The sequence below is a fragment of the Salmo salar genome, chromosome 14 (assembly GCF_965601325.2).
Source record: "Salmo salar chromosome 14, fSalSal1, whole genome shotgun sequence".
Taxonomy (NCBI): Eukaryota; Metazoa; Chordata; class Actinopteri; order Salmoniformes; family Salmonidae; genus Salmo; species Salmo salar.
The window spans coordinates 34,909,435-34,935,475 of NC_138304.1; the positions used below are offsets into that span (position 1 = coordinate 34,909,435).

Consider the following 26,041-nt stretch of genomic DNA (forward strand, 5'->3'; position numbering starts at 1 on the left):
TTTAGCGCTGATCCCTCACAGGACAATGAAAACATTGTATGGGCAGGGCATTTAGATGGATAAAAGTGAGTCATTTAATCAGAACATGGTTTGGTATAAGTTTATTTTCACCATAATGACTGCATGTATGAGAGAGAAGCATTATAGTCACACTGTATTAGGTATTGAACCGCTCGTATGACGACAAATCACAATGACGAAAGCAATGTGCAAGACAGTTTTGTTTCCAAAAGAGATGCAAGGGGGTGTAAGAATTCATTATGGTTTGAATAGTGGGCACTGTAGGTGATAGGGGAGGTCTGCAATACATTTGAATTAAAGGTACAAGACACCTGAACCAGATTAGATAACTTGGCCAAAGACTATGTACAGCTGATTAGTTATGACATGAGCACCTTGTTCAAGGATTTAAAAAATATACAATGTGTATAAAACAATGAAACTGCAGAACTAGAACCTCAACCGCTCAATGATCCAGTTCAGAGATTGCCTGGCTCAATAATAAACCATTTAAAACCTTCCTCCACTCATGTTGATATAGGATGGCTTTACAAACATCTGTGTCAAGAAGTTACTTTATAAAGACACCCAGAATTTATTGCACATCTATGCAGGGTAGACAGTGCTTGGAAATGGCATTTGTTGGTTAGATTTGTTTTATTCCATTAGGTTGATTACTGTTTCTCCTCTTCAAGTATTTCCAGTCGTCGGGGTCCGTACAGTAGGACGTAGGCTATATGCCAGTCTCCTCCACCGGACAGCCTCAGTATATCCTCTGGAGACACCACACTCACCTTGTCGTCATCAAACTTCACCCACTCGTCTGTAATGGCAAAACATGGATGTATTGAAAAGTCATTCATCTGTACCTTGATAAAAAATAAAAATCAATGAATATAGTAGTTTGTTTACAAGGTAAACAATCAGGCCGATTTCCACAACTAAGAGAGCGAAGCATGAGGGTAAACTTCCACTGTTTTGGTCCCGCAGCTATCACGTTTCAGCAGAGCGAAGGGCACTTGTGCACATATGCAGTTACTCTGAGCGCATCGTGCTCATCTGCAATATCAGCAGTTCATCTGGCCGCTACTTGGCAACGTCATATGAACCTTAGTTTAAAGGGATAGTTCGCCTAAAATCTCTGGGTACGTGTATCCCACATCCTCCGTTGAGGTGAACTACCCATTTAAGCAGTAGGTTGACGTATCTATTCATCACATTGATTGCACTGTGAAGACTTTTCTTAATGCTATGGAGGTTACCTTCTTTCCTCTTGACCCAGCCGACGTAGTGTCCGGAGGAGCTGGATCGGCCCTGGTGTGTCAGCACTGCCTGCAGGTTGTAGTAACCGCTGTTGTTGGAGCCCAGGTCTGCAGGGAATAGACAGACACATGCTTAGAAACATATCCCTTAAAAATTAGTTTAACAACCTATCCCTCACATGACTGAATGATTCTTAGTTTGTAAAGGTATGCCACAAAACCATATGATGTAAAGTAACCAACCGTCATCGAATGAAAAGGGCTCATATTTGACTTCTTTCGGTTTGTCTCCCACTTTCTTCTCCACCTGCTTCATGCACAAAGAGAAAATGTAAGCTACACGGACTACACGCATGTCGTTTGAGACGTTCGTTCACACCGAGTTGCTTTGTTTGGTCAGAGGACAACACGGAAATATATTTCTCGGAGGTTTGGGTTTATTTTCTAGAGTATAAATTTGCAGTTCAAAGCTGAATTGCAGTAGAGACAGTACACAAATAAATATATATTTTTACCTTCTGTGACTGTTTCTCCAGCTTCTTGTCCTCAATCTCCTTGAACTTTGACCTGACTGCCACCATCTTCTCTTGCAGCTCAGAGGTACAGAGCTCATACACATCCAGCATCAGCGGGAACTTAACATCCTGGAGAATTAAGTCAATAAGGGAAAAAAAGCATCAGGACAATATTCTTTCATCCATTTACAACAGTATTCTGATGATAATCCCATCAATTAGGTGGACATTCCTAAAACATCAGAAGACCTACCTTTAAGACTTTGGCATTGACAGACTCCTTCTCTTTGTAGAAAAAGCGAACCATCTGAATGGTCAGATAGGCAGGGAGGCGTCTGACTTTAGACTAGATGAAGGAAGGGAGATCAAGTGAACACCTTAACCAACCAACTAAAACAACATAACAATAAAACACATTTCACAAGCTCTCACTAGTTTATAAAAATCTTACGGCCCAGCCCAAACTACAAACTTACAGATTTTATGTACAGGGCATTTCTTTGCAAAGACGGGGACAGCTTGGTGATTTCTTCCTGCAGTCTCTGGAGAAGGAAACAGCGGGACATGATGGGATTAGATCAGTGTTGCCATGGTGACAGACCACCTTCGAAACATCATGGTCTGTGTGTGCACCTGTGTGTTTCTGTGCATTTGTATGTATGCGTCCATGTGTTCCTGTGCATGTTCCTGTGTGTGTTGCTGTGGTACTACTCACCAGCCTGAGCCCGGTGGCCAGGTATTTGACCTCCTGGTTGATGAAACAGCTGAGTTGAAGCTGGCTCTCTTTACCTTTAGCTGGCTCCTCATCTTCAGACTCTGTACATTTCATACTGAGAACAGGGGTTAAAGAGATTCTCTACTACTTTGTATACTTTTTAGCCAGTAGTTCTGAAAGTAGCTCATGAAAAGTGGTCAACAGAAATTGCGTACTACATCACATATGTGCAACACATCATTGCTACCTCTCACTCTGCTGTGTGTGTAGCTTGCTAGCTGTCACTCAAATGGCAAAGAGCGGGAAAAATGTGGGAAAAAACGGCACCGCACAGTTTCCAAGGGTTTAAAAAATTCTAAAAATAAAAACTTGGTACTCTCCAAAGTTAAGCATATCTTTAAGAAAGAAACAGAAATAGGAGACTCAAGACAAGTGTCCTTCCTAACATAGTTGCCAGACAGGAAGGACACCACTCTGGGATTTTTAAATTTTATTTAAACTTTATTTAACTAGGCAAGTCAGTTAAGAACAAATTCTTATTTTCAATGATGGCCTAGGAACAATGAGTTAACTGCCTTGTTCAGGGGCAGAACAACAGATTTTTACCTTGTCAGCTCAGGGATTCAATCTTGCAACCTTTCAGTTACTTGTCCAACGCTCTAACCACTAAGCTACCTGCCTCCCCATTCTTGGGAGGAGAGAGCAAAAGGTTTGTTGAAATAATATACAAATGTGGAAGCCAGGGATTTTTCTGCCATTCAAATCCTTAAGCGGGTCGCTAAGCGGTTTTTTTCCCCCGGGTCAATTCTCCCTGACTGTCTAGCTTTAATTTTTGTGATTGTTATTTCTCAAAGTTTATATTATAAACAATAATGGACCTATATATATATAATATATATAATAAATAACAATCACAAAAATTAAAGCTAGACAGTCAGGGAGAATTGATTAGCCATGGCAAAATGCATAGAATTGCAGAAAATGTGCTTTAAAACTGCAAAAATGTATCTCGGCTCCATGGAGAAATTTGTAGAATTGCAGGAAATTGGCTTAGAAATGGAAAAATGTCTCTACACTGCCAAGATGGGGGCCAATAAAATGTTGCCAGGCCACCTGCCCCATCCAATAAAAACCCTGGAAGCCATATTCCTTTCCCTAATAGATCATACGCTCATCTCAAATTCAATTGGTCAGGCGTTCAGACTGTAAGGATACGTGGTTTCATACTCCACTCCAAAATACTGGTCGATGAAGTTCTTCTTGGAAGCGACAGCAGCAGCTCCACTCTCAGTGTCAGTCTATGACAGACAGAAAAAGGGAAAGTTAGGACAGACATCCACATCTATAGCTACCATGACAGCTTACATACTTGTTTATACACATACCTCCATGGGAGCGTCTGGGTCTTGTGGCTCCAACTTCTGCTGGAGAACCCGCATCATCTGCAACCAGCACTCGTTGGCATCCTAGAGAGGGAGAGACATTAATTAATGAAGCCCATTTCCACTCTTCAGACCACATTCTGTATGCACAATTATTCAAATGTCCTCTTGGGCTACTTGAAACTGAGCAATCAATGTGGTTCAGTCTAGATGTGTGTTACAGAGTAGTACCAAGCAGTATTAGCAAAGCAGCATCTTCTGGTGATGAGTGAGTGACTGGTGCAAGCCAGGGGCCCTGGTCTCACCTGCTGAAGGTACTGTCCCTGGTCTCCCTTCTCAGCGAACTGGGGGAAAGCCATGTGCAGGAACTGCAGCAGGATGATTGGGGGTATGCTGGAGGAAGTTTCATCCATGGTCTCGTAGAGGTCACGGAGGGCTGAGGAAGGAAATAAACGTTTTTTTTAACAGTTATAACATGGACATTTAGCTGACCCAACACCCAAAGCCACCTACAGTTTATAGTACACCACACAATGCTGGTATTGGCAGCACTGTGCTCTGACCATAGAATTAGGAATTAGAATACTTAGTAATTGAATAGGATCTCTATGGCTACGACTCACTGAGTCATACCATTACCACGTCTACACTGGCAGAGACCCAAAGAAACAAAAAATACAACAGATACAAATGCCAGGCACTGACCTGCTGTGATGTACTGGGATGATGCGTTGGCACCTGAGGACCCCAGAGCACCTGCGTACCTGTAGGGGGAGACAGAGGGCTCAAAAATAAGATCAAAGCCATAAAACACATCTAAGAACAAAAACAGTCTATTGTCTAACCTTATAGGCACACCCTAGTCACCTGCAAGGTAGCAATCAAAACGAGACAAGACTATATCATGTTGAAGAGCCTGAAAGCCTTATCTTCTAAGACAAACAATACATGTGATATTTATGTTTTTATTTTACCTTTATTTAACTAGGCAAGTCAGTTAAGAACAAATTCTTATTTTCAATGACAGCCTAGGAACAGTGGGATAACTGCCTTATTCAGGGGCAGAATGACAGATTTATACCTTGTCAGCTCGGGGATTCGAACTTGCAACCTTTCGGTTACTAGTCCAATGCTCTAACCACTAGGCTTCGCTGCCGCCCCCTATATAATTGTCAGCTGTATACAGATATCAAATTAATAAGAATCATATTGCATCATCACTATAGATTAGATCACTGACAAGTTGCTTGCATCATCACAGAGTGGCATTAATGCAAAAATCATGAGCCCACCTTCTGAGGGCTCCTTTGAGCTCTGGCACGGAGCGAAGACACTGCACTGTAGCGTTCATATAGCAGGTGTTTCCCAGGTTGGTTAGTCCACAAGGCATCTCCATCTATACAGACAACAAGCAAAATGGGGTTAGTTTCTCTGACTGCCTGCGCTGGCAAACCCAGCCAGCATCCATTCCCTTTAAACAAACAGACATCCAACGAGTAAACATTAACTCACAGCTGAGGCCAGCTGGTCCTCAGTCATGTCCTCTACAAACATGGGCCTGACTGCAGGCTCCTCGGGCAGGGCCTCCGCTGAGCCCATCATCAACAGAGTCATCCCCTAGGCCAGAGGAGGGTGGAGGGGGAATGACGGAGAGAGGGTGGAGAGAGGAGGAAGAGTATCGCATGTCACATTCTATACCATAGGATATCTGGTGATGGTAATCAAAGAAGAAAATAGATCACCCTGCAGCATTAGGCTTGATAATCTTAAGTAACACTACCCCAAAACAGGTCCACTAAATTACAATGAAATGTGCCAATATATCGGTCTACTTTCCACAATATTGACAGAAGTAACATGACAATTCTTAGGCTATACTTACATTCTTTAATTTTATGTTTCCCCAGTCATCGTCCTAAAAAAGACATACAAATGATTAGGTATCTTTGGAAATAATGTATTGATCATCCATGGTCCAAGTGATGACATTCATTGATTAACTAAAATGACACAACTTTACCTTAAGTGTGCCTCCCTTGACCATAACCTTCTGTCTCTCTGGTTGTACCCCGGTCAAGGCGAAGAGCTGAGCCTTGAAGACCATGGGAGGTTCTTCTGTGTTCAGCTCTATTGCATCAAACTTCTCTTTTCCCCATTTCACATTCACTGAGGGGAAGAAGAAAAAAATTAACAAACACAGGTATTTGTTATTACTAACCAGCAGGGAGTGGAAGGCATCTCTGATGCATCGTGTCTTGTCATGAATGACACAGCACAATCATCTTTTATAGTGATAACCTGTGCTGCAGAGGATGGCTTTAAATAAGAGTCGAATGTTTTGGTTATTAAGTCTTGATCACCTGTTAGCTAGAAGCAAGTGAAAAACTACGGCTACTACTGTGCTGACTAGGAAGATTGCATAAAAGAGATAGTAAAATGACTTAAGTAACATGCTACCTAAATTCGATGGCTAACTAACGTTAGCTACCTAGCTAGCAAGTTAGTTAGCAAAATAATGACAAAAACACACTAATTTAGCGGTTAGACTGGCTACTTAGCTAGTTTATTTGGGCCAGATGTAACGTTGCAGCACAATTTTTCATACAGTAACGTTAGGCTCTTTGCGTACAGTGTAAGACAGTTCATTTTCTGGCTAGCTTAACAGTTAGCAGGCTAGCTAGCTAAATATTGACGTGACTGCAGGAAGTTAACTAGTGCCGTTAGCATAACATACAGCTAAGTAGCTAGCTAGTTAGACATTACTTAACTAGTTGTCAACAACACCAACAAGTATCTAGGTTACTTAACTAGATAGTTCATTTGGCATGTCATATTTTCTTAAATCAGAGAGAACACTCGATTCTGTCATTTTTGTCGGGCTGCTCGCTAGTTGGTGACTCCACTGATTTACTTTACGGCCTATGATGACTAGCTAACACTTTAGCTAGTTAGCTTGCTAGATAGCGGTCCAATAGTGATCACTGAAACACGTGTATAAATAGTTCAGAAAACGGGTCATCATTGTAAGTGGTTACTTTATAGCATTAGCTTACCTGTAAACACGGTCATCTTTTAGGCAGTTTTGTTTGCTAATCTCAAACTCCAGTCACCGGGGCACGAATTCGCTGTCGGGTGTAGTTGGCTACGATATGTTTATCTAGCTAGCTAGTAGCTACACCGAACTTCATTCAAACAGTTTGCACAATGACGCTGCAACTGCACGGCAGTGTACGCTGAAAATGTATCGATGCGCTCTGCCTGCAGCTATCCAGCCTGGACAGCCCAACATGTGAGGGTGAAGGGTGTAATTGCAGATGCAATTAGGGGCGTTTACTGATATAGGCGTTTCTTGATGTCAAGTTACACCCATTGATGCTCGCCATTTGTCCGTGTCCGTTTATTTCGCATTGGGACAACCGTAGCATTGCCCAACCTGCCACGTTAATTTATCATAATCTGCTATGTAAACAAATCTGTGTAAAAAAACACCAGTCTCAACACCAGAATTGACCAATGGCAGGCACCAATGGGCGTTTTCTGATCAAGAAACACCATATTAAGTAATAAATCATAAGAAAAGCCATTTAGCAGACACTTGCATCCATTCATGAGAACACTCCCAAATATGTTATCAGAGTGGGCCCCTGATCACAGTAGAATTTCAACAAATGCATTTGTAAAAGTACTTTTACAAATAAATAAATAAATAAGATATATAGATAGATATATCTATCTATATATCTATCTCTCAGTTCCCACTAACACATACAATTTAAACAAAAAAATTATACTAACAATGTTTTACCAAATACTGCATCTGTCTCCAAAAAGGTTGAGTGTCCTGATGACACTTATTAAACATGATCTGATAAAAGTAGCCCAATTACTGTAAAAGGAGCAAATCACTAGCCTAAATCTTCCCACGTGTTAAAAGCAGCACATTAGTGGTTCTTCATAACCTAACTTACCTTGTGTTTTCTGCCTAACAGTGATGCCCATCCCAGTAACACAGCTCTTCTCTGTTCCCAGCACTGTGATTGTTGAATGGAAAAGTCTAAAACGGGATCCTTGGGACATCCCAAATCTGACTTCACCCCATTGAAGTTGAAATTGGTAAGGGTTAAAGATAGAGTTTAGGATAGGGATGTCCCAAGGAGCCCGTAGTATTGCACTAACCATTGAATGACTCGCTACAATCACAGCACTTGGATTGGTAAATTACTTTGTTAGCAGTAAGTCTATATGCAGTTAGCAGTAAGTCTATATACATACATAACAAAAGTGAAGTGCGTAGATGATAAAGATATGTTTATTGACACCTATCCATCAGTGCGGCCTCCATTGCAATTAAACATGCGATTCATCCAAGACAAAATAGAGTAGATCATAGTTCCAGTGCTTTTCTCTTTTTACTGAACAAAGTTTAAAAAAACATTTAGAATTATTGAGGAGGTATTCATGATCCTTATTTTATTTCTAATATTGTACACTGAGTGGGGTTTGCTTGAAACGATACCATATTACTATAACAAAATCTTTAACAAGGTACACCATCCAGAAACTTTTGTGAGATACATACTGGACTCTGGGAACTTTGTGTTGACACATTAAACTATTGCAATGAGTCTATAAAGAGGCATTCGATATACCCAAACCAGACAGGGAACGTTCTGATAAAACCAGTGTGGCAGATATTTAAAAAAAGATTGATGGAAGAGTTAAGATTTGTCTTGTTTTTGGAGATAAACACAAACGGATATGGCAGTAAAATTGTTATCCAAACATTAAGGCACTAGGTGGGCCAAATGCTACACCTGTTAAGTTTTCTACAAATAATTTACAATTCAAACAGTGCAGTTTTACATTTGTTAACTTAATGTTTTCCTTTTGAACCATTTATCTATGAGTCAATGTAAGGCAATACATACAAAAAATACAAGAAAAAAAAAACAATATTACAGAAAACAATGTACCCAATGAACACAGAAAAAAAAAATCTGAAGTTTTTATGTGTCCTATATGCCATTACAATGGAATTTCCTTATGGCTTGGAGCAATAACAATAATTATAATAAAAATAATAATGCATAGATTTAAATGATGATCTTGCATGCTCCTCACACAATACTCAAAAACATCTAATACTCAGTTCCCAATACATACTCCGTCCCAACCGACCCCTGATATAACTGATGTGCAGAGTAATAGGGGATAGAAGCATAAAGGCCACCAGTCAAAGGCATCAAAGTACATTTTGAAGGAAACAGTTACTGACAAGGGAAGAAAAAACAACCACATTTCCGTATCCCCGAGATGTACCCATTCACCGCATAGTTAAGCCAATCCCTGTACTACAATACCTCCATGTTGACATGCAAGAGCCCCAGAAAAACCCACAGTCATTCATTCAACCAGAATCCCTTCCCATGACTGATATGGAATATGTACTACCCACTGCATACCATGAGCCTTTTTCTATTGCTCGCCATCTTCCATTCAGGTTCCAAGTCGCCCACGCCATTTTCTGGAAGAAACGAAGAGTTGCAAGTATGTGGTGCCTGGGTGAAGAAGTCTTAGTTGAGGCTCCGGGGTGAAGATAGGGGAGGAGGGGGTGAGGGAAATAGCAGGCCTTCTCATTGTCCCTGATGCCTTGTGTCAGATAATTGTCCCAATTTCCGGCCCTGGTCAGATTGCTTATATTTACTGTTACATAAAATAGGGATTCTCCTTTAACGTGAGGGATAATGGAGGGGATAAGAAAAAATACAAAGTCCCAATAGAATCCAAACGTTCAGATGGTTAGCTGGAAGAAAGAAGAGAAAACAGGTGTCCAGTAAAAGAGTGTAAGACATTTGACACTTGGTTAGTACCCCCGATAGATATTAATATATTACATAGAAAAATGGATTTAAAGACATAGTAACTGCAACTTCATTATGTCTTTGATGGCCTCTGGCATCATTCTTGCTAGAGAGAAATGCAACAACCCATATATGGGGCACCTACTTCAGGAAAGGTTGCATAGAGGGCTAAGAGTTAGTCAATGAAACCAACAACGCTTTAGTGTCAAATTAGATAGAAAGAGTTCCCCAAGTCAAACGAGAAAGAACCACAAAGGAGGACAGTTCCACTGATGTTATATACACCACCAACGCAGTCAGTTAATAATAAATAAATAGTCAGGCCAAAACAGGAAGGAGATGGTCTAAAAAGTTAAGACTTCTGTAAATTTGGTGTGGAGGAGTTGTTGTCAACAAGTGCTGGATGTTGTGTCTGTTGCTTGGAGGCTGGAGGCTGTGGTAGCAGAATGAGACTGCGACCTGTTACAGTCACAAAGGGCAGTAGAAGACAAATAGCAAGTCACGTGACTGACCGGACTGGAAGACAAAACCGAAACAGACAGTCCAGCAGCAGGGATGAACAGAGGACTTCTGGACCTTAGCACACACTCTCTTAACTCCCCAGAATAGAAGCCTACAATTCCTTAATGTTCTGTATTGTTCAAAACAAGCATCAAGCTATAGAAAACAAGTGTGTCCACTCAGGCCCTACCAGAGGATATAAGAAAACTACAGAACAACTTTTAGGTTGAAAGGGCTGCTTCGTGGGACAATCAGAGGTGGTGTCCGAAATGGCACCCTATGCCCTATATAGCGCACTACTGTTGACCAAAAGTAGTGCACTACATAGGGAATAGGGTGCTCATGACTGAAGTAGTGCACTATATAAGGAATATGATGCCATTTCAGGCCCAGAGAGCGTAAGTGTGTAAGGTTACCTTGGCTTGCCCGTTATGCTTTTGGGGTTCTTGCGAAAGGACTGGTTGGTTCCGGAGCGGGTGGACAGGGTGCGGGGCGACGCCCTCAGGAAGGAGGAGGGCGGTGTTTTGGGGATCTTCTTGCCCAGGTGGCCGATCCATTTCTTCTGCTCATCTTGGGTCAAGGCCAGCAGGAGCATGTCCCGGGCAGAGGTCACATCGTAGTTCACTGTTGGATACAAAACCAGGTAGAAAATTGAAAACACAAAATTGCTGACATGCAAGACATTTTCGGACTATATCAACAATGGACCAATGAAACAAATACCAAAAGATCGTTTTTGGGTGGAACTTTCCTTTAATCGTTACCCAGAAATGATTTGATATATAAAAATGGCTACATTGGGCCTTAAAGTATATTTCTTCCCCCTTACAACACAGAGTCAGGTCTCGTCAGTCTAACCTAACCTCCATGACCATACCTTTGCAGGGGGCGATGACGTCCTCCTTCTTGTCGAGGTGGTCCCTGTGGCACTTGACGTGGCAGCGGCGGCATTCCAAGGCATGTGGAGGCTTGAAGACGTTCCACAGGGGCTTGGAGCAGGCTTCGCAGTTGGAAGGGAAGTGGTAGAGCGTGGGGATGAACTCGTGACCTTTGTGGGGCAGACAGTTGGTCTTGTCCCCTTGCGAGACAGTCTCCATGTCCGCCTCCTTCCTGCACTCCCCCTCGTTGGCATACAGGATCTAAAGAGGGGAGACAAGAGAGAATCAGAGGTTGAGTCTCTATTAAACATTACTGTTTTTATAACGAGGCTATATGCAGGGGGAATCCATACCAAGTCAATGTGTGAGGGCAAAGGTTAGTCAGGTAAATGAGGCAATATGTATGTGTAGGTAGGGTATGCACAGATAAGAAATCAGCAGCAGCGTAAAAAAAAAAGGGGGGGGGGTGGGTCAACGCAAATAGTCCGGGTAGCCATTTGATTAGCTATTCAGCAGTCTTATGGCTTGGGAGTAGAAACTTAAGAAGCCTCTTGGACCTAGACTTGGCACTCCGGTACCGCTTGCCGTGTGGTAGCAAAGAGAACAGTCTATGACTAGCGTAGCTGGAGTCTGACACATTTTTGGGCCTTCCTCTGACACTGCCCAGTATAGAGGTCCTGGATGGTCCTTGGCTCTAGTGATGTACTGGGCTGTACGCACTACCCTCTGTAGCGCCTTGCGGTCAGAGGCAGAGTCATACCAGGCAGCGATGCAACCAGTCAGGATGCTCTCGATGGTGCAGCTGTAGAACTTTTTGAAGATCCATGCCATCTTTTCAGTCTCCTGAGGGGGAATAGGTGCCCTCTTCACGACTGTATTGCTGTGTTTGGACCATGACAGTTCATTGGTGATGTGGACACCAAGGAACTTGAAGCTCTCAACCTGCTCCACTACACCCCTGTCAATGAGAATGGGGGTGTGCTCGGCCCTCCTTTTCCTGTAGTCCACAATCATCTCCTTTGTCTTGATCACTTTGAGGGAGAGGTTGTTGTCCTGGCACCACACTGCCAGGTCTCTGACCTCCTCCCAATAGGCCTACCACCGTTGTGTTGTCGGTAAACTTGGTGTTAGATACGTGCCTGGCCACGCAGTCATTGGTAATCAGGGAGTACAGGAAGAGACTAAGCACGCACCCCTGATGAGACCTCATGTTGACGATCTGCATGGCAGAAGTGTTGTTGCCTACCCTAACCACCTGGGGGTGGCCCGTCAGGAAGTCCAGGATCCAGTTGCAGAGGGAGGTGTTTAGTCCCAGGGTCCTTAGCTGAGCAATGAGCTTTGAGGGCACTTTGATGTTGAACGCTGAGCTAAAGTCAATGAAAAGCATTCTCACATAGGTGTTCCTTTTGTTGAGGTGGGAAAGGGCAGTGTGGAGAGCAATAGAGATTGCGTCATATGTGGATCTGTTGGGGAGGTATGCAAATTGGAGTGGGTCTAGGGTTTCTGGGATAAAGGTGTTGATGTGAGCCATGACCAGCCTTTCAAAGCAATTCATGACTACAGACGTGAGTCCTACGGGTCAGTAGCCATTTAGGCAGGTTACCTTGGTGTTCTTGGGCACAGGGACTATGGTGGTCTGCTTGAAACATGTAGGCATTACAGACTTGGTCAGGGACAGGTTGAAAATGTCAGCGAAGACACATGCCAGTTGGACTGCGCATGCTTGGAGTACACGTCCTGGTAATCCGTCTGGCCCTGTGGCCTTGTTAATGTTGACCTGTTTAAAAGTTCTTACTCACATTAGCTATGGAGCGTGTGATCACACAGCTGGAACAGCTGGTGCTCTCATGCATGCTTCAGTGTTGCTTGCCTCAAAGCGCGCATAGAAGTAATTTAGCTCATCTGGTAGGTTCGTGTCACTGGGCAGCTCGCGGCTGGGCTTCCCTTTGTAGTCTAATAGTTTGCAAGCCCTGCCACATCCGATGAGTGTCTGAGCCGGTGTAGTAGAATTCAATCTTAGTCCTGTATTGACACTTTGCCTGTTTGATGGCTCGGAGGGCATAGCAGGATTTCTTATAAGCATCCGGTTTAGAGTCCTGCTCCTTGAAAGTGGCAGCTCTAGCCTTTAGCTCAGTGCGGATGTTGCCTGTAATCCATGGCTTCTAGTTGGGGTACGTACGGTCACTGTGGGGACGACGTTGTCGATGCACTTATTGATAAAGCCGGTGACAGAGGTGGTTAACCCCTCAATGCCATCGGATGAATCCCAGGAACATATTCCAGTCTGGAGGATAGAATTATGGTCAGATTTGCCAAACGTAGGGCAAGGGAGAGCTTTGTTTGCATCTCTGTGTGTTGAGTAAAGGAGGTCTAGAGTTTTTATTTTTGTCACGTGACATGCTGGTAGAAATTAGGTAAAACGGATTAAAGTTTCACTGCACTATGAGCACCACCTCTGGATGAGCATTTTATTGTTTGCTTATGGCCTTATAGAGCTCATTGAGTGCGGTCTTAGTGCCAGCATCAGTTTGTGGTGGTAAATAGACAGCTACGAAAAATATAGATAACTCTTAGTAAATAGTGTGGTCTACAGGTTATAATGAGATATCTATCTCAGGCAATCAAAACTTGGAGACCTCCTTAATAATTGATTTTGCGCACCAGCTGTTTTTGACAAAGACACATACCTCCATTCCTTGTCTTACCGGAGGTAGCAGTTCTGTCTTGCTGATGCACGGAAAACCTAGCCAACTGTATATTAACCATGTCGTGGTTCAGCCACGACTTGGTGAAACTTAAGTTATTATAGTTTTTAATGTCCCGTTGGTAGGATAGTCTCGAACGGAGCCCATCCAATTTATTCTCCAATGATTGCAAGTTGGCCAATAGGACGGATGGTAGAGGCAGGTTTCCCACTCGCCGACTAATTCTCACAAGGCACCCACACCTCCCCTGTATCGGCGTCTCTTCTTGATGCAAATTATGGGGATTTGCAGTAAATCAGCAGTAAATTCTTTGCGTCTGAGTCGTTAAAGAAAAGGATTGTATACTACTGAAACACACATTGAAAAGTTTAAGCACTCATTGAAAGTCTCTCTGGGGGGGAAAAAGGTGTCTGCTTAATAACTAATTGTGCATGTAGACTAGAGTCCACTCAAGACAGCTGTCAAAATCTAAAATGGGATTGTAATCATCCGTTTGAGAATGGGCAAGTAAGGCGACTGAAGAACTAAAAAGACAGCTGGTTAAGCTGATTGGTTTAGGTTAGAAGGCCTCTGGGTCATTCTAACACAACCTCGTTGCCATGAACCATCAGTGCAGACGGCCGTCGTGCTATCCCACGTAAGACAATGGGTTACAAAGTTGATTGGTCAGGTCAGAAGGTTCCTTCCTACCTGGAATATCCTGGGGATCTCCTCTGTCTCTGCTCGGTACACATCACCCTGGGTAACTGGACGCACGTGGAACAGTTTGCTGCACACAACAAGCAATGACTGATGATTGAGTACCAGAATACACCGTCTCAGACAAACTGTTACATTATCTATTTTATGATTAAGCAATAATTATCATAAAATCTACTAAGACTGATATTTTGTCCCCAAAACAAATTTCTAGTGTGAAGTGAAATACAATTAAATCCAAAATCATAAAACAAGCATACTTACTCGATATCTAGTACCATGGAGGGGTTGGACTGTTCTTTGTCCTGTTCATCGTTGTAGAACAGAATCTTCTTGCTGCTCACCACCACATACTGAGGAAAAAGAGAATCAAGAAATAATGTTAGGAAGAATCGTGGTGGCCATAAGGAGTAGGCACTAGGCAGCACCATGAGCACAACCCATAATGTGCATTTAATATGAATAAATATGTTGCATGTCAGTTAATATCAGTAAAGTGATGAAAAGCTTCCAGGTGACTTACCTGCTTCTTCCAGCCATATCGTTTTATATTAGGTTTATTAGGAATGGACAGCCAACCTTCCAGTCTGGATTCTACATAGAGACACAAGATAGACACAAATGAAAACCAAGCCTGTGTAACACTGTGCCCAAAAAGCCATGCAGTGATCAAATTCAAACTTAACTGGGGGAAAAACAGAAAAGTCACGTGACAAGGCTGAGCCATACTACCATAGAAGTTTCAAGTTCAACTTACTGAGTATCTCTATGCCCAGGTTACACTTTAAAACTGTATTATGTGACAGGCAGGAGTTAAATATCCCATGCTGCTAATTCAAGCTCAGTAGTTTTAGAACCCATGCACAAGGGAGCATTCAATATACAGAAAGTCTGAGTGTTTGGAAATCACTAAAGCATGTAACATCCATGTTATTTATCCAGCAAGTTCAATATCAAGGAGTAGATTATCCTCCATGAGGAAGAGGTTAGATAGATGTGTTGTAAAATAATGTTCTATTCAGCCAATGGCTGACAGAACATGGACATCCTATTGATATAATTAGAATCACAAGCCAATTCAAATTGAAAGGTGCTGTCCAACATGGAGCTTCTGATGCCTCGGTCTTCCGTCACAGAGGACAGAGCCTGTAGCCTATATCATTGAAGAGATATATATATATATAGATATAGAGATATATATATATAGAGATAGAGATATATATATATATATATAGAGATAGAGATATATAGATATATAGAGATATATATATATAGATATATAGATATATAGAGATATAGAGATATATAGATATATAGAGATATAGAGATATATATATATATAGAGATATAGAGATATAGAGATAGAGATATAGAGATATATATATATATATATATATACATACATATACATATATATATATACACATACATATATATACATACACAAAAGTACGTGCATACCCCTTCAAATGAGTGGATTTGGTTATTTCAGCCACACCCGATGCTGTTTAAAATCAAACACGCTGCAATGCAATCTCCATAGACAAACATTGGCAGTATAATGGCTTTACTGAAGAGCTCAGTGACTTTCAATGTGGCACCGTCACAGGATGCCACCATTCCAACAAGTCAGTTCGTCAAACTTCTGCCCTGCTAGAGCTGCCCCGGTCAACTGTACGGTGCTGTTGTTGTGAAGTGGAAACGTCTAGGAGCAACAACGGCTCAGCCGCGAAGTGGTAGGCCACACAAGCTCACAGAACAAAACCACAGAGTGCTGAAGCACGTACTGCGTAAAAATCGTCTGTCCTCAGTTGTAACACTCACTACTGAGTTCCAAACTGCCTCTGGAAGCACAAAAGTCAGCACATGAAGTGTTCGCCGGGAGCTTCATAAAATGGGTTTCCATGGTTGAGCAGCCGCACACAAGCCTAAGATCAAGCAATGGCTGGAGTGGTGTGAAGCTCGCCGCTATTGGACTCTGGAGCCGTGGAAATGCGTTCTCTGGAGTGATGATTCACGCTTCACCATCTGGCAGTCCAACAGATGAATCTGGGTTTGGTGGATGCCATGAGAATGCTACCTGCCCGATAGCATACTTCCAACTGTAAAGTTTGGTGGAGGAGAAATAATGGTCTAGGGCTGTTTTCATGGTTCGGGCTAGGCCCCTTCCAGTGAAGGGAAATCTTAACTCTACAGCATACAATGACATTCTAGACGATTCTGTGCTTCCAACTTTGTGGCAACAGTTTAGGGAAGGCCCTTTCCTGTTTCAGCATGACAATGCCCCCATGGACAAAGCAAGGTTCGTACAGAAATGGTTTGTCGAGATCGGTGTAGAAGAACTTGACTGGCCTGCACAGAGCCCTGACCTCAACCCAATCTAACACCTTTGGGATGAATTAGAATGCCGACTGCGAGCCAGGCCTAATCACCCAACATCAGTGCCCAACCTCACTAATACTCGTGGCTGAATGGAAGCAAGTCCCCTCAGCAATGTTCGAGTGGAAAGCCTTCCCAGAAGAGTGGAGGCTGTTGTAGCAGCAAAGGGGGGGGGGGGACCCACTCTATATTAATGCCCATGATTTTGGTATGAGATGTTCGACGAGCAGGTGTCCACATACTTTTGGTCACGTAGTGTATCTATCCATTAAGTTGACTTGGTAACACTAACATAAAGAGCATGCTTCAGCACAACAAGCTACAAAAGAAGAGTGAATTGATCAAAAGCTTCACTTCAAGTGTGGGAGATATCCTTGGTTCTGAAAAGGCATTGCTTCTGTTCTGAGGTGATCATGCCAACAAAACAAAACTTAAAAACGGTGAGTGTTTGTTTGAAGAACAAGGGACAGGAAACCAAAGGAAGGGTTTGGTTCATGGTCTCCAGACACGTTTTGAAAGGTGGTCAGAGTGATGGGTTAAACCACAGTGTTGTTGTCTAGTGTTACAGTAGCTAACCTCTCATGTAGTCACTTCACTTTAGGAGTCATTCAGATTGTTTGATAGCTTGTCCTGCTACAAAATAAATGTACAGCTGACAACAATGAAACTGATTACCTACAGAAGGCTAATTGATATGGTACAGTCAGCATTTGTACTGAAATAATGTTAGATGAAGTTCTATACTGTAATTGGTTATTTCCCCCTACAAATAGCTTATGTGAATGATGATTCACAGTTAGTAAATGAAAATGCCCCCAGCTTGACACACTTGGTTAAAAAAATAAAAATAGCTTAGTTAAAAAAACAGAAAATGGGGCTTTAACTGTTCCTTTTGTCACTCAGAATGGCCTTTCAAAAGTGTTGTTGAGAACATACAAGAGGAATATCCTTTTCACCACAAAAAAAAAAGAAAATACCCCAAAAAGTTAGGAGGCAAAAGACAAAGTAGCACAGGTCAAGCACAATGAGGGTACCCCGACTCAGAGTTACTCACAGAAAGAAAAGGATAGAAGATACATAAGGTAAGGAGGAGAGCAAGGAGAACCAAATGGACATGGGGAATAAGAGATGAGAGAGGACTTTAACCACAGACACATTCAGGAATTCAATGTACAGTAAACATCGTTAGCAGGTCTACTAACTGACACTTGAAACAGGTGGCTTGAGAAAGATGAAAATAAGCATTCTTCTATACTTACTTTACTGCTTCAGAGCCATACTGTCAGAACTCAAACACTGAATTATATATTCATTAAATATTTTTTTGTATTGTAAATTGTATATTAAAGTTAAAAGATTAGTCCAAATGAGGACTAAAAGAGATCCTAATAAAATACAATTACTCGGAATGGCTGGGATTGAATGAATCGATTTTAAATCATGCCCGGGTGATTGTTGGACAATTAAAGCTAGCCTGATGGACCAAACATCAAGTTCAGTGATCCAAAATCCTGCTCCTGGAGAGCCATCATACCGTAGATTTGTCCTAGCTTAGTACCATCACACCTTCATTAGCTGAGTCGAGTGTGGCGCTTGTCAGAAGCAGGATTGAGCATCTTTGACCTAGCCGGTACATTGACACAGCCACCTATTGTTAGTTGATCCCGCAGTGACCTTACCAGCGATGTTGCTGTCCGTCTCATCCGTCTGCAGGCTGATGACGCTGGAGTTGTCCATGCGCAGCTGCAGGTCGTTGAGCTTCTCCCTGAGCTGCTCAATGTCACTCTCCTTGCTGTCCAGCTGCATCTGCAGCTCGTTGCGGTACGTGCACTCCTCCGACAGTTGCTGTTGTAGAGAGAGGCAAGCAGAATACGCAGTCATGAATACGCAGTTCCTTTAGGGAAGATCAGAAGCACTGCAGCTTCAAGGGGAGATGTGGTGCCGCCTTTCACTATAGAGTTTAACTCTGTTCTAAATTAGGAATGGATGACTAAATCTTCCTAATTGTCCTATTGTGGTCATACTTGTGTCTTGCCTAAAAGAAAATGTGCTTTTTTTGTTTGATTTTAAAGAATACTATTAATTAAAAGATTAAAAAGGATCGTCGTCAGATGATTGAGACCAATTTGACCCTACTGTCAAATTGACAGAAACCGTCTGACTGTACAATGCATTATTACTGACCGCCTGCATCTCGCTGAGCTCCTTCTGGTACTTGATGGCCATGTGGTTGAACTTTTCCTTCTCCTGGTTGAGATCCACCTGCAGCTTGCGGTTCTCCTTCTCTTTCTTCCTCAGGTCGGTCGTGCTCCCCTTCTTCTTTGTGTCAAGCTTCATGTCCTTCCTGTTCATGATCTCTGCCAGTTTGTTCACCGCCTGGAGAGAGAGACAAGGTTGAGGGAGGGATCAAATGGGGGCCATCGGTTGAGGTTCATGTTTAACTAAATGGGGCAACACGTTGAGGGAAGGTTGTGGTTTAGGTTTAACAAAATTGGGCAAACAGTTGAGGTAAGGTTGAGGTTTAACAAAGTAGGGCAATGGGTTGAGGTGTAAAACACGTTGAATGTAAGAACTATGAGGTTGTGTTTGAGGTGTAAATATGAGGCCAAAGGAGCTTATAACTATTGGTGTAATGTTATGTAAAGTAAACAGTCAAATGTTGAAGTGTTTTTACCTGAGTCTTGAGCGTTCGCTCTGTGCTGAGAACCTTCTCGTAGTTGGCCTTGATTGTGTTTGTAATCTCCTCTTTCTGGGAGTTATACTCTGCAGAGAAGGGGACAGACAGCGAGAGGAAACCAGAGAGTCTTACAGGGATCTAACTGACAGAGGGGACATAAGTGCCTATGAAGACATTACCCATAGGCCTAGATTGTAACAGAATAAGCGCAGAATATACTAATTAGACCAAGTTATGAAAATGGTGTCTTGACATTACCTTCCTCCTGAGTGCGAAGCTTGTGGTCCAGCTCGGCCTTCTCCTTGCTGAGGTTCTCCACATCTTTGGTCAGGGTTTTGTTGGATTCCTCAAGCTGGGGAGGACAAGAGACATTCAGAGGTTTAAAAATGTACACTACCGGTCAAAGGTTTTAGAAAACCTACTCATTCAAGCTTTTTTTTTTCTTCTACATTGCAGAATAATAGTAAAGACATCAAAACTATGAAGTAACACATATGGAATCATGTAGCAAACCCAAAAAGTGTTAAACAAATCAAAATATATTTTGAGATTCTTTAAATAGCCACCCTTTGCCTTCATGACAGCTTTGCACACTGTTGGCATTCTCTCAAATAGCTTCATGAGGTAGTCACCTGGAATGCATTTCAATTAACAGGTGTGCCTTGGTAAAAGTTTGTGGAATTTCTTTCCTTCTTAATGCGTTTGAGCCAATCAGTTGTGTTGTGACAAGGTAGGGGTGGTATACAGAAGATAGCCCTATTTGGTAAAAGACCAAGTCCATATTATGGCAAGCAAAGCTCAAATAAGCAAAGAGAAATGACAGTCCATTACTTTAAGACATGAAGGTCACTCAATATAGAACATTTCAAGAACTTTGAACGTTTCTTCAAGTGCAGTCGCAAAAACCAAGCACTATGAAACTGGCTCTCATGAGGACCGCCACAGGACAGGAAGACCCAGCGTTACCTCTGCTGCAGAGGATAAGTTCATTAGAGTTACCAGCCACAGAAATTGCAGCCCAAAGTAACAGACACATCTCAACAGCAACTGTTCACTGGAGACTGCGGGAATCAGGCCTTAAATGGTTGAATTGCTGCAAAGAAACCACTACTAAAGGACACCAATAAGAAGAGACTTGCTGGGCCAAGAAACACAAGCAATGGACATTAGACCGGTGGAAATCTGTCCTTTGGTCTGATTTTTGCGTCTTTATGAGACATTGTGGGTGAACGGATGATCTCCGCATGTGTACTTCCCACCGTAAAGCATGGAGGAGATGGTGTTACGGTGTGGGTTGCTTTGCTGGTGACACGGTCAGTGATTTATTTAGAATTCAAGGCACACTTAACCAGCATGGCTACCACAGCATTCTGCAGCGAAACCCATCTGGTTTGGGCTTAGTGGGACTATCATTTGTTTTTCAACAGGACAATGACCGAACACACCTCCAGGCTGTGTAAGGGCTATTTGACCAAGAAGGAGAGTGATGGAGTGCTGCATCAGATGACCTGGCCTTCACAATCCCCAGACCTCAACCAAATTGAGATGGTTTGGGACAAGTCGGACCACAGAGTGAAGGGAAAGCAGCCAACAAGAGCTCAGCATTTGTGGGAACTCCTTCAAGACTGTTGGAAAAGCATTCCAGGTGAAGCTGGTTGAGAGAATGTCAAGCGTGTGCAAAGCTGTCATCAAGGCAAAGGGTGGCTATTTGAAAAATATCAAATATATTTACATTTGTTTAACACTTTTTTGGTTACTACATGATTCCATATGTTATTTCATAGTTTTGATGTCTTCACTATTATTCTACCATGTAGAAAATAGTAAAAATAAAAACTCTTGAATGAGTAGGTGTTCTAAAACTTTTGACCGGTACTGTAGGTGTTCACAGCTGCCTGACACACAAAAACAATGTAATTATTAAATAGGACAAAGTTGGAAGTATACTAAGCTGTTGTTTCTGCTGTGCCCACATTCCTGGACAGATGTATTTTCCCTGACTTTGAAGAATTTTACAATGTAGGAGAGGTGTGTATTGAGGCAAGCGGTGCTGACCCGTGCGATGGTTGAATCCCTCTCGGAACCCTCCTGCTTGTGTCTGGCCATGGCCTTTTTGTTCTCCTGGCTCAGCTCAAAGTACTGCTCCTCCTGGAGCGCCCTGGCCAGCTGCTCCGACTCCGCCTTGGTCACTGTCAGATCCAGCTGGGCTGACAGGGAGTCCCTGGAAGAAGGACGGACACAAAACATGGTTTAAAAACAGATTCATAATCGCTCTGTGTGGTGATTTGGAAGTAGGCTGGTCGAGAAAAGCTGCACCCCATATATTTTGACTACAACGTATGATTACAATACTGATTATTGCTATATTGAAAAAGGCCTGATATTACATTACACCTACATTTTAGTTACTTCGCAGATGCTCTTATCCAGAGCAACTTACAGGATCAATTGGGGTTAAGTGCCTTGTTAAAGGGCAGAGACATTTTTCACCTGTTCGGCTCAGGAATTCCAACCAGCGACATTTTGGTTACTTGCCCAGCATTCTTAACCGCTAGGCTACCTGCCGCACATTTTCATTTCCCACGTGTTACCTTTCGCTGTGCAGCTCATGCAACTTCTTGTGAACTTCCTGGACCTGCCGGTTCCTCTCCTCGATCTCTTCCTTCAGTTCCTTCACCTGAGTTTTATAAAGCGTCTGGAGGTAGAGACAGGAGATATGGCATCAGTCAGTGAGCCACTGAGCAGGGTTATAGGAGAGTGGGGTAGTTGGGTCCTACTCACTGAGAAATACTGTTCGGCCTCAAGCTGGTCCTGAAGTTCCCTCATCTGTCCCTCGTTGCCCCTGTATTGCCTGGAAGACGGACACACAAACCATATGGTTAACATATTGCATACAGTAGCTAAAGAAACATTTCAAAACAACCAAAACAAAGAGCGCTGAAGGGGAAACTCAAACCCGGGTAAAATCCTCAAAAAGCCTTTAAACTTTTCAGACAAAACTTTAGTGTATAGATTATTAACTTAATTACACTATACAATATGTCCCAGGGTTGTATGTAGCCCGGGCATACCACCACCCCCTGCAGCGCTCCGTAGTCAGAAAGCTACCGTAAGCAGACGGATTAACAGTCCAGTCATTCTAATGGGAGGAGCTCGACTATGGCTAATCCTTAACCCTGTGGTGTAAACATTGTCACAGGGGAGCTTTGCCACAGTCAATGTCTAAGCTGAAATAAGAGCCTTTTTACTGGAATAATGACCAGTTGTAGGGCCATTTAACATAGACTGCCAAAGCAGTATTAGCTAGCAGCAGGAAGGAATGTAAAACTACAGACTAATACAGACTTTCAGAATAGAGTTCAGCCAACGGAGTCAGAAGTGTGTCTGGAAGCTATTGCATTCATTTGGAAGGGAGGTACACGCATTGAGACGACTCAATGTAGCCTGTCAAGGATCGAGCTAGAAGTTACCCACAGATCTAGGAAAACCCCTATCCCAAACTTAACCATTAGGGTGGGGGGATTAAAATATATCTGACCCTTGTATCAGTGACTAGGGGTAAACTACCTAATCCCCTGTGTCAGGGTATATAGTTCAAAGTTAAAACTGTGGTGGGCTGAGACAACATGTGACTAGTTTGGAGGGTATTCTCACTTGGTGAGCTGTGCTAGCTGGAACTCCAGAGAGCGCTTGCTCTCTAGTGCCGTGTTGATCTCCTGCTTCAGTTGCTTCTCCGAGCCCTTCAGCCGGTCCGCCTCCTGGGAGCGGCTCTTGAGCTCGTTCTGGGCCAGCAGCCTCTTACTGGACTCCTGCTCCAGATGGATCCGCAGACCCTGCACCTGCAGGGGAGAACCAGGGATGTTAGGACAAGAGAACTACGCTGGGATTATACCAGATCTATACTCGGGAAATCCACAGCTTTTTCTGGAGGGCTGAATCCTAACTTGAGATCTGCACATTGAAAACTTTATTTATTGCGAAAGCCTCATTAGTATTGACTCATGACTAACGTGAACATTTGTTGTAGGGGGGGCTAGTTGTAGGATATCCAGAAAAGTGGCTAAACATTTTTAGGGCCAGTGCCCATGGACCTCCACCCCAGACAGGGTGAGTCGATGCTGTGGTGATGGTGTTGAGTGGTGCTGGTGCTCACCTCGTCCTCAAGCCTCTCCTTCTGCTTCATCAGCTGCTCCATCTTCTGCACCGACTGCTTGAGGTCAAACTCCAGCATGGAGCACTGCTTCTCTACCTCCACCACCCTGCTCTCCGCTCGCATCCGTGCCCCGCTCTCCTCAGACACCTTGTGCTGCACCGCTGGAGGGCCAGAACGAGGGAAGGAGATGTCACTCAGTTGCAACTATCCATCATCATTCAATGGAAGAACCTCACTGACAGATTTAATAGGAAATATGTGCTCAGTCATTTGAAATGACCCACCCACCACACAGGCAAAACATTTTAGTGCACCCCCTCTTGGCAGTGGATCATTTGTTTTGCAGTGTTAAAGTACATTTCCTGCATTTCTACACATTTTGCCATGGGGTGGTGAAACTTTGTTTTAAAGCTAACTTCCTGCAATTCTACCCATTTTGCCATGACGTAGGCCATGTTCATATGAGTGAGAGTGACTAACAAAATTAAATGGGGGCCCCTGGGCACAAGTACCGCATGCCCCGATGGTAATTTGGTGATTACTACAAGGTTTAGATCGCTGGCTAGACTACTTTACCTAGCAATATAAAAAATATTAGCTGATATGGGCTAATTGAGTGACTGACAAGTGGAAAACTACTGATGCACTACAAAATTTCTTAATTGCCCTTTGTGTATTCTACTATTCTAACTCAACAATACGGGGTCGGGGCTCCCTAGCAACCACGGGGCCCTACGCACAGCGTGTAGTCTGCGTATAGGCAAATGTCTGGAAGACAAGTAAATGTTGCTTCAAACAGTGCTAGTCAATCCAAGTTTTTGGAAGGTGGGATTGTGTCCAGCTGTTAACTTCTTGCGGATCAGTGGGACGCTATCGCGTTTCGACAACTTCCGGTGAAATTGCAGAGCGCCAAATTCAAATTAAATTACTATAAATATTAAACTTTCATGAAATCACAAGTGCAATACATCAAAATAAAGCTTAACTTGTTGTTAATCCAGCCGCCGTGTCAGATTTCAAAAAGGCTTCGCGGCGAAAGAAAACCCATGTGATTATCCGAGGACAGCGTCCAGCACACAAATGCATAACAAATCATTTTCAACCAGGGAGTTGCGACACGAAAGTCAGAAATAGCGCTAGAATATATGCCTTACCTTTGAAGACCTTCTGTTGGCACTCCAAAAGGTCCCAGTTACATTACAAATGGTCCTTTTGTTCAATAAAGTCCTTCTTTATATCCATAAAAACTCAGTTTAGCTGGTACGCTTCAGTCAATAATCCACACGGTTTCCCTCCTTCAAAATGCATACAAAATTTATCCCAAACGTTACCAATAAACTTATCCAAACAAGTCAATCAATCAACGTTTATAAATCAAACCTTAGGTACCCTAATACACAAATAAACGATCAAATTTAAGACGGAGAATCGTTATTGTCTTTACGGGAGAAAAATACCAAAGAATGCGCTCTCATTCACGCGCTTGGAAACACTACAGCCAAAATGGGAGACACCTAGAAAAACAACAATTTCTGGCTAATTTTTCCAAAAACCAGCCTGAAACTCTTTCTAAAGACTGTTGACAGAACTGGAACCCTAGGAACTGCAATCGGGCACGATTTCGCCCTATTATAAAAGTGCCAGCCATTGAAATCAGTGGTAGGGATGGTTTGTCCTCAGGTTTCGCCTGCCATTTCAGTTCTATTATACACAGACATTATTTTTACAGTTTCAGAAACTTGAGTGTTTTCTATTCAAATCTACCAATTATATGCATATCCTAGCTTCTGGGCCTGAGTAGCAGGCAGTCTACTTTGGGCACGCTTTTCATCCGGACGTCAAAATACCGCCCCCTATCCCAAAGAAGTTAATATGTAGGGAGGTAACATCTGGACATGCCACATGGAGTGGAGCGGAGTCCACTCCCTGAATTCCTCCCCATCCATCCAGTGCCCCCCTGGGTATGAGTGGTGCAGGTGAGAAAGAGGGGGGAGAGATAGAGGGGGACACAGAGAGGGAGAGGCAGAGAGCAGACAGAGAACGAGGGAGAGACAGACAGTAATGGTGGGTAGGGCATTCTCTAACATGGGCCCAGATATACCATGCATGGCGGCTGACTTGGCCTCCTCAATGGACTCGTATTTGTCAGTGAGCTGGGCCCGCGTCACACTGTGTTCTATGTGCTCCTGGTCCAGTCGCTGCTGCAGTGTCTTTAACTTGTAGTTCAGGTCAATCTCCAGGTTGTTCTTATCCTGTTGGTAGAAAGCGTAGAATTACATATAGAATCCCTAGAATTGACATTGGCATCCTGGCA

The 26,041-nt window shown here is 43.0% G+C and overlaps 2 protein-coding genes across 4 annotated transcripts in view; both read right to left on the reverse strand.

Moving 5' to 3' along the window:
- Positions 1 to 84: 84 nt before the first annotated feature.
- Positions 85 to 7,175, reverse strand: LOC106569325 (ubiquitin carboxyl-terminal hydrolase 14). Of its 2 annotated transcripts, none has more exons than XM_014140563.3 (16): positions 6,928 to 7,175; positions 5,895 to 6,040; positions 5,757 to 5,789; positions 5,387 to 5,491; positions 5,167 to 5,270; positions 4,580 to 4,638; positions 4,180 to 4,310; positions 3,878 to 3,958; positions 3,708 to 3,790; positions 2,493 to 2,607; positions 2,254 to 2,319; positions 2,031 to 2,123; positions 1,778 to 1,906; positions 1,506 to 1,569; positions 1,263 to 1,370; positions 85 to 823 (listed from the first exon to the last, which is right to left on the reverse strand). In XM_014140563.3, exons 1-16 carry the CDS (start codon positions 6,941 to 6,943, stop codon positions 675 to 677), a joined length of 1,482 nt encoding a protein of 493 aa, XP_013996038.1. In that variant the 5' UTR covers positions 6,944 to 7,175; the 3' UTR covers positions 85 to 674. The 2 variants fall into 2 exon arrangements, with proteins under 2 accessions (XP_013996038.1, XP_013996037.1); XM_014140562.3 differs by having other exon boundaries at positions 1,506 to 1,572.
- A 990-nt stretch (positions 7,176 to 8,165) lies between these two features.
- LOC106569322 (rho-associated protein kinase 1) overlaps positions 8,166 to 26,041 on the reverse strand; it is a 78,339-nt gene continuing 60,463 nt past the window's right edge. The window contains exons 18-33 of one of the 2 annotated variants that reach the window (XM_014140558.3): positions 25,829 to 25,979; positions 23,728 to 23,888; positions 23,229 to 23,413; positions 22,356 to 22,425; positions 22,166 to 22,269; positions 21,630 to 21,795; positions 19,833 to 19,926; positions 19,572 to 19,660; positions 19,082 to 19,273; positions 18,577 to 18,742; positions 15,042 to 15,112; positions 14,783 to 14,871; positions 14,510 to 14,588; positions 11,114 to 11,375; positions 10,653 to 10,860; positions 8,166 to 10,194 (exon numbers count right to left, since the gene is read on the reverse strand). In XM_014140558.3, the coding sequence (XP_013996033.1) occupies positions 10,125 to 10,194; positions 10,653 to 10,860; positions 11,114 to 11,375; positions 14,510 to 14,588; positions 14,783 to 14,871; positions 15,042 to 15,112; positions 18,577 to 18,742; positions 19,082 to 19,273; positions 19,572 to 19,660; positions 19,833 to 19,926; positions 21,630 to 21,795; positions 22,166 to 22,269; positions 22,356 to 22,425; positions 23,229 to 23,413; positions 23,728 to 23,888; positions 25,829 to 25,979 (2,157 nt within the window). In that variant the 3' untranslated portion in view covers positions 8,166 to 10,124. The remainder of the gene's footprint in view (positions 10,195 to 10,652; positions 10,861 to 11,113; positions 11,376 to 14,509; positions 14,589 to 14,782; positions 14,872 to 15,041; positions 15,113 to 18,576; positions 18,743 to 19,081; positions 19,274 to 19,571; positions 19,661 to 19,832; positions 19,927 to 21,629; positions 21,796 to 22,165; positions 22,270 to 22,355; positions 22,426 to 23,228; positions 23,414 to 23,727; positions 23,889 to 25,828; positions 25,980 to 26,041) is intronic. The other variant, XM_014140559.3, reaches the window with a different exon arrangement.

What these genes read in the sequence shown, in the direction of transcription:
- LOC106569325 (XM_014140562.3), bottom strand. An exon ending in TCAAGGGAGGCACACTTAAG is followed by an intron (nt 5,790 to 5,894) that starts GTAAAGTTGTGT and finishes TGTCTTTTTTAG; the next exon opens with GACGATGACTGGGGAAACAT. An exon ending in ATGCCCTGTACATAAAATCT is followed by an intron (nt 2,124 to 2,253) that starts GTAAGTTTGTAG and finishes TCCTTCATCTAG; the next exon opens with TCTAAAGTCAGACGCCTCCC.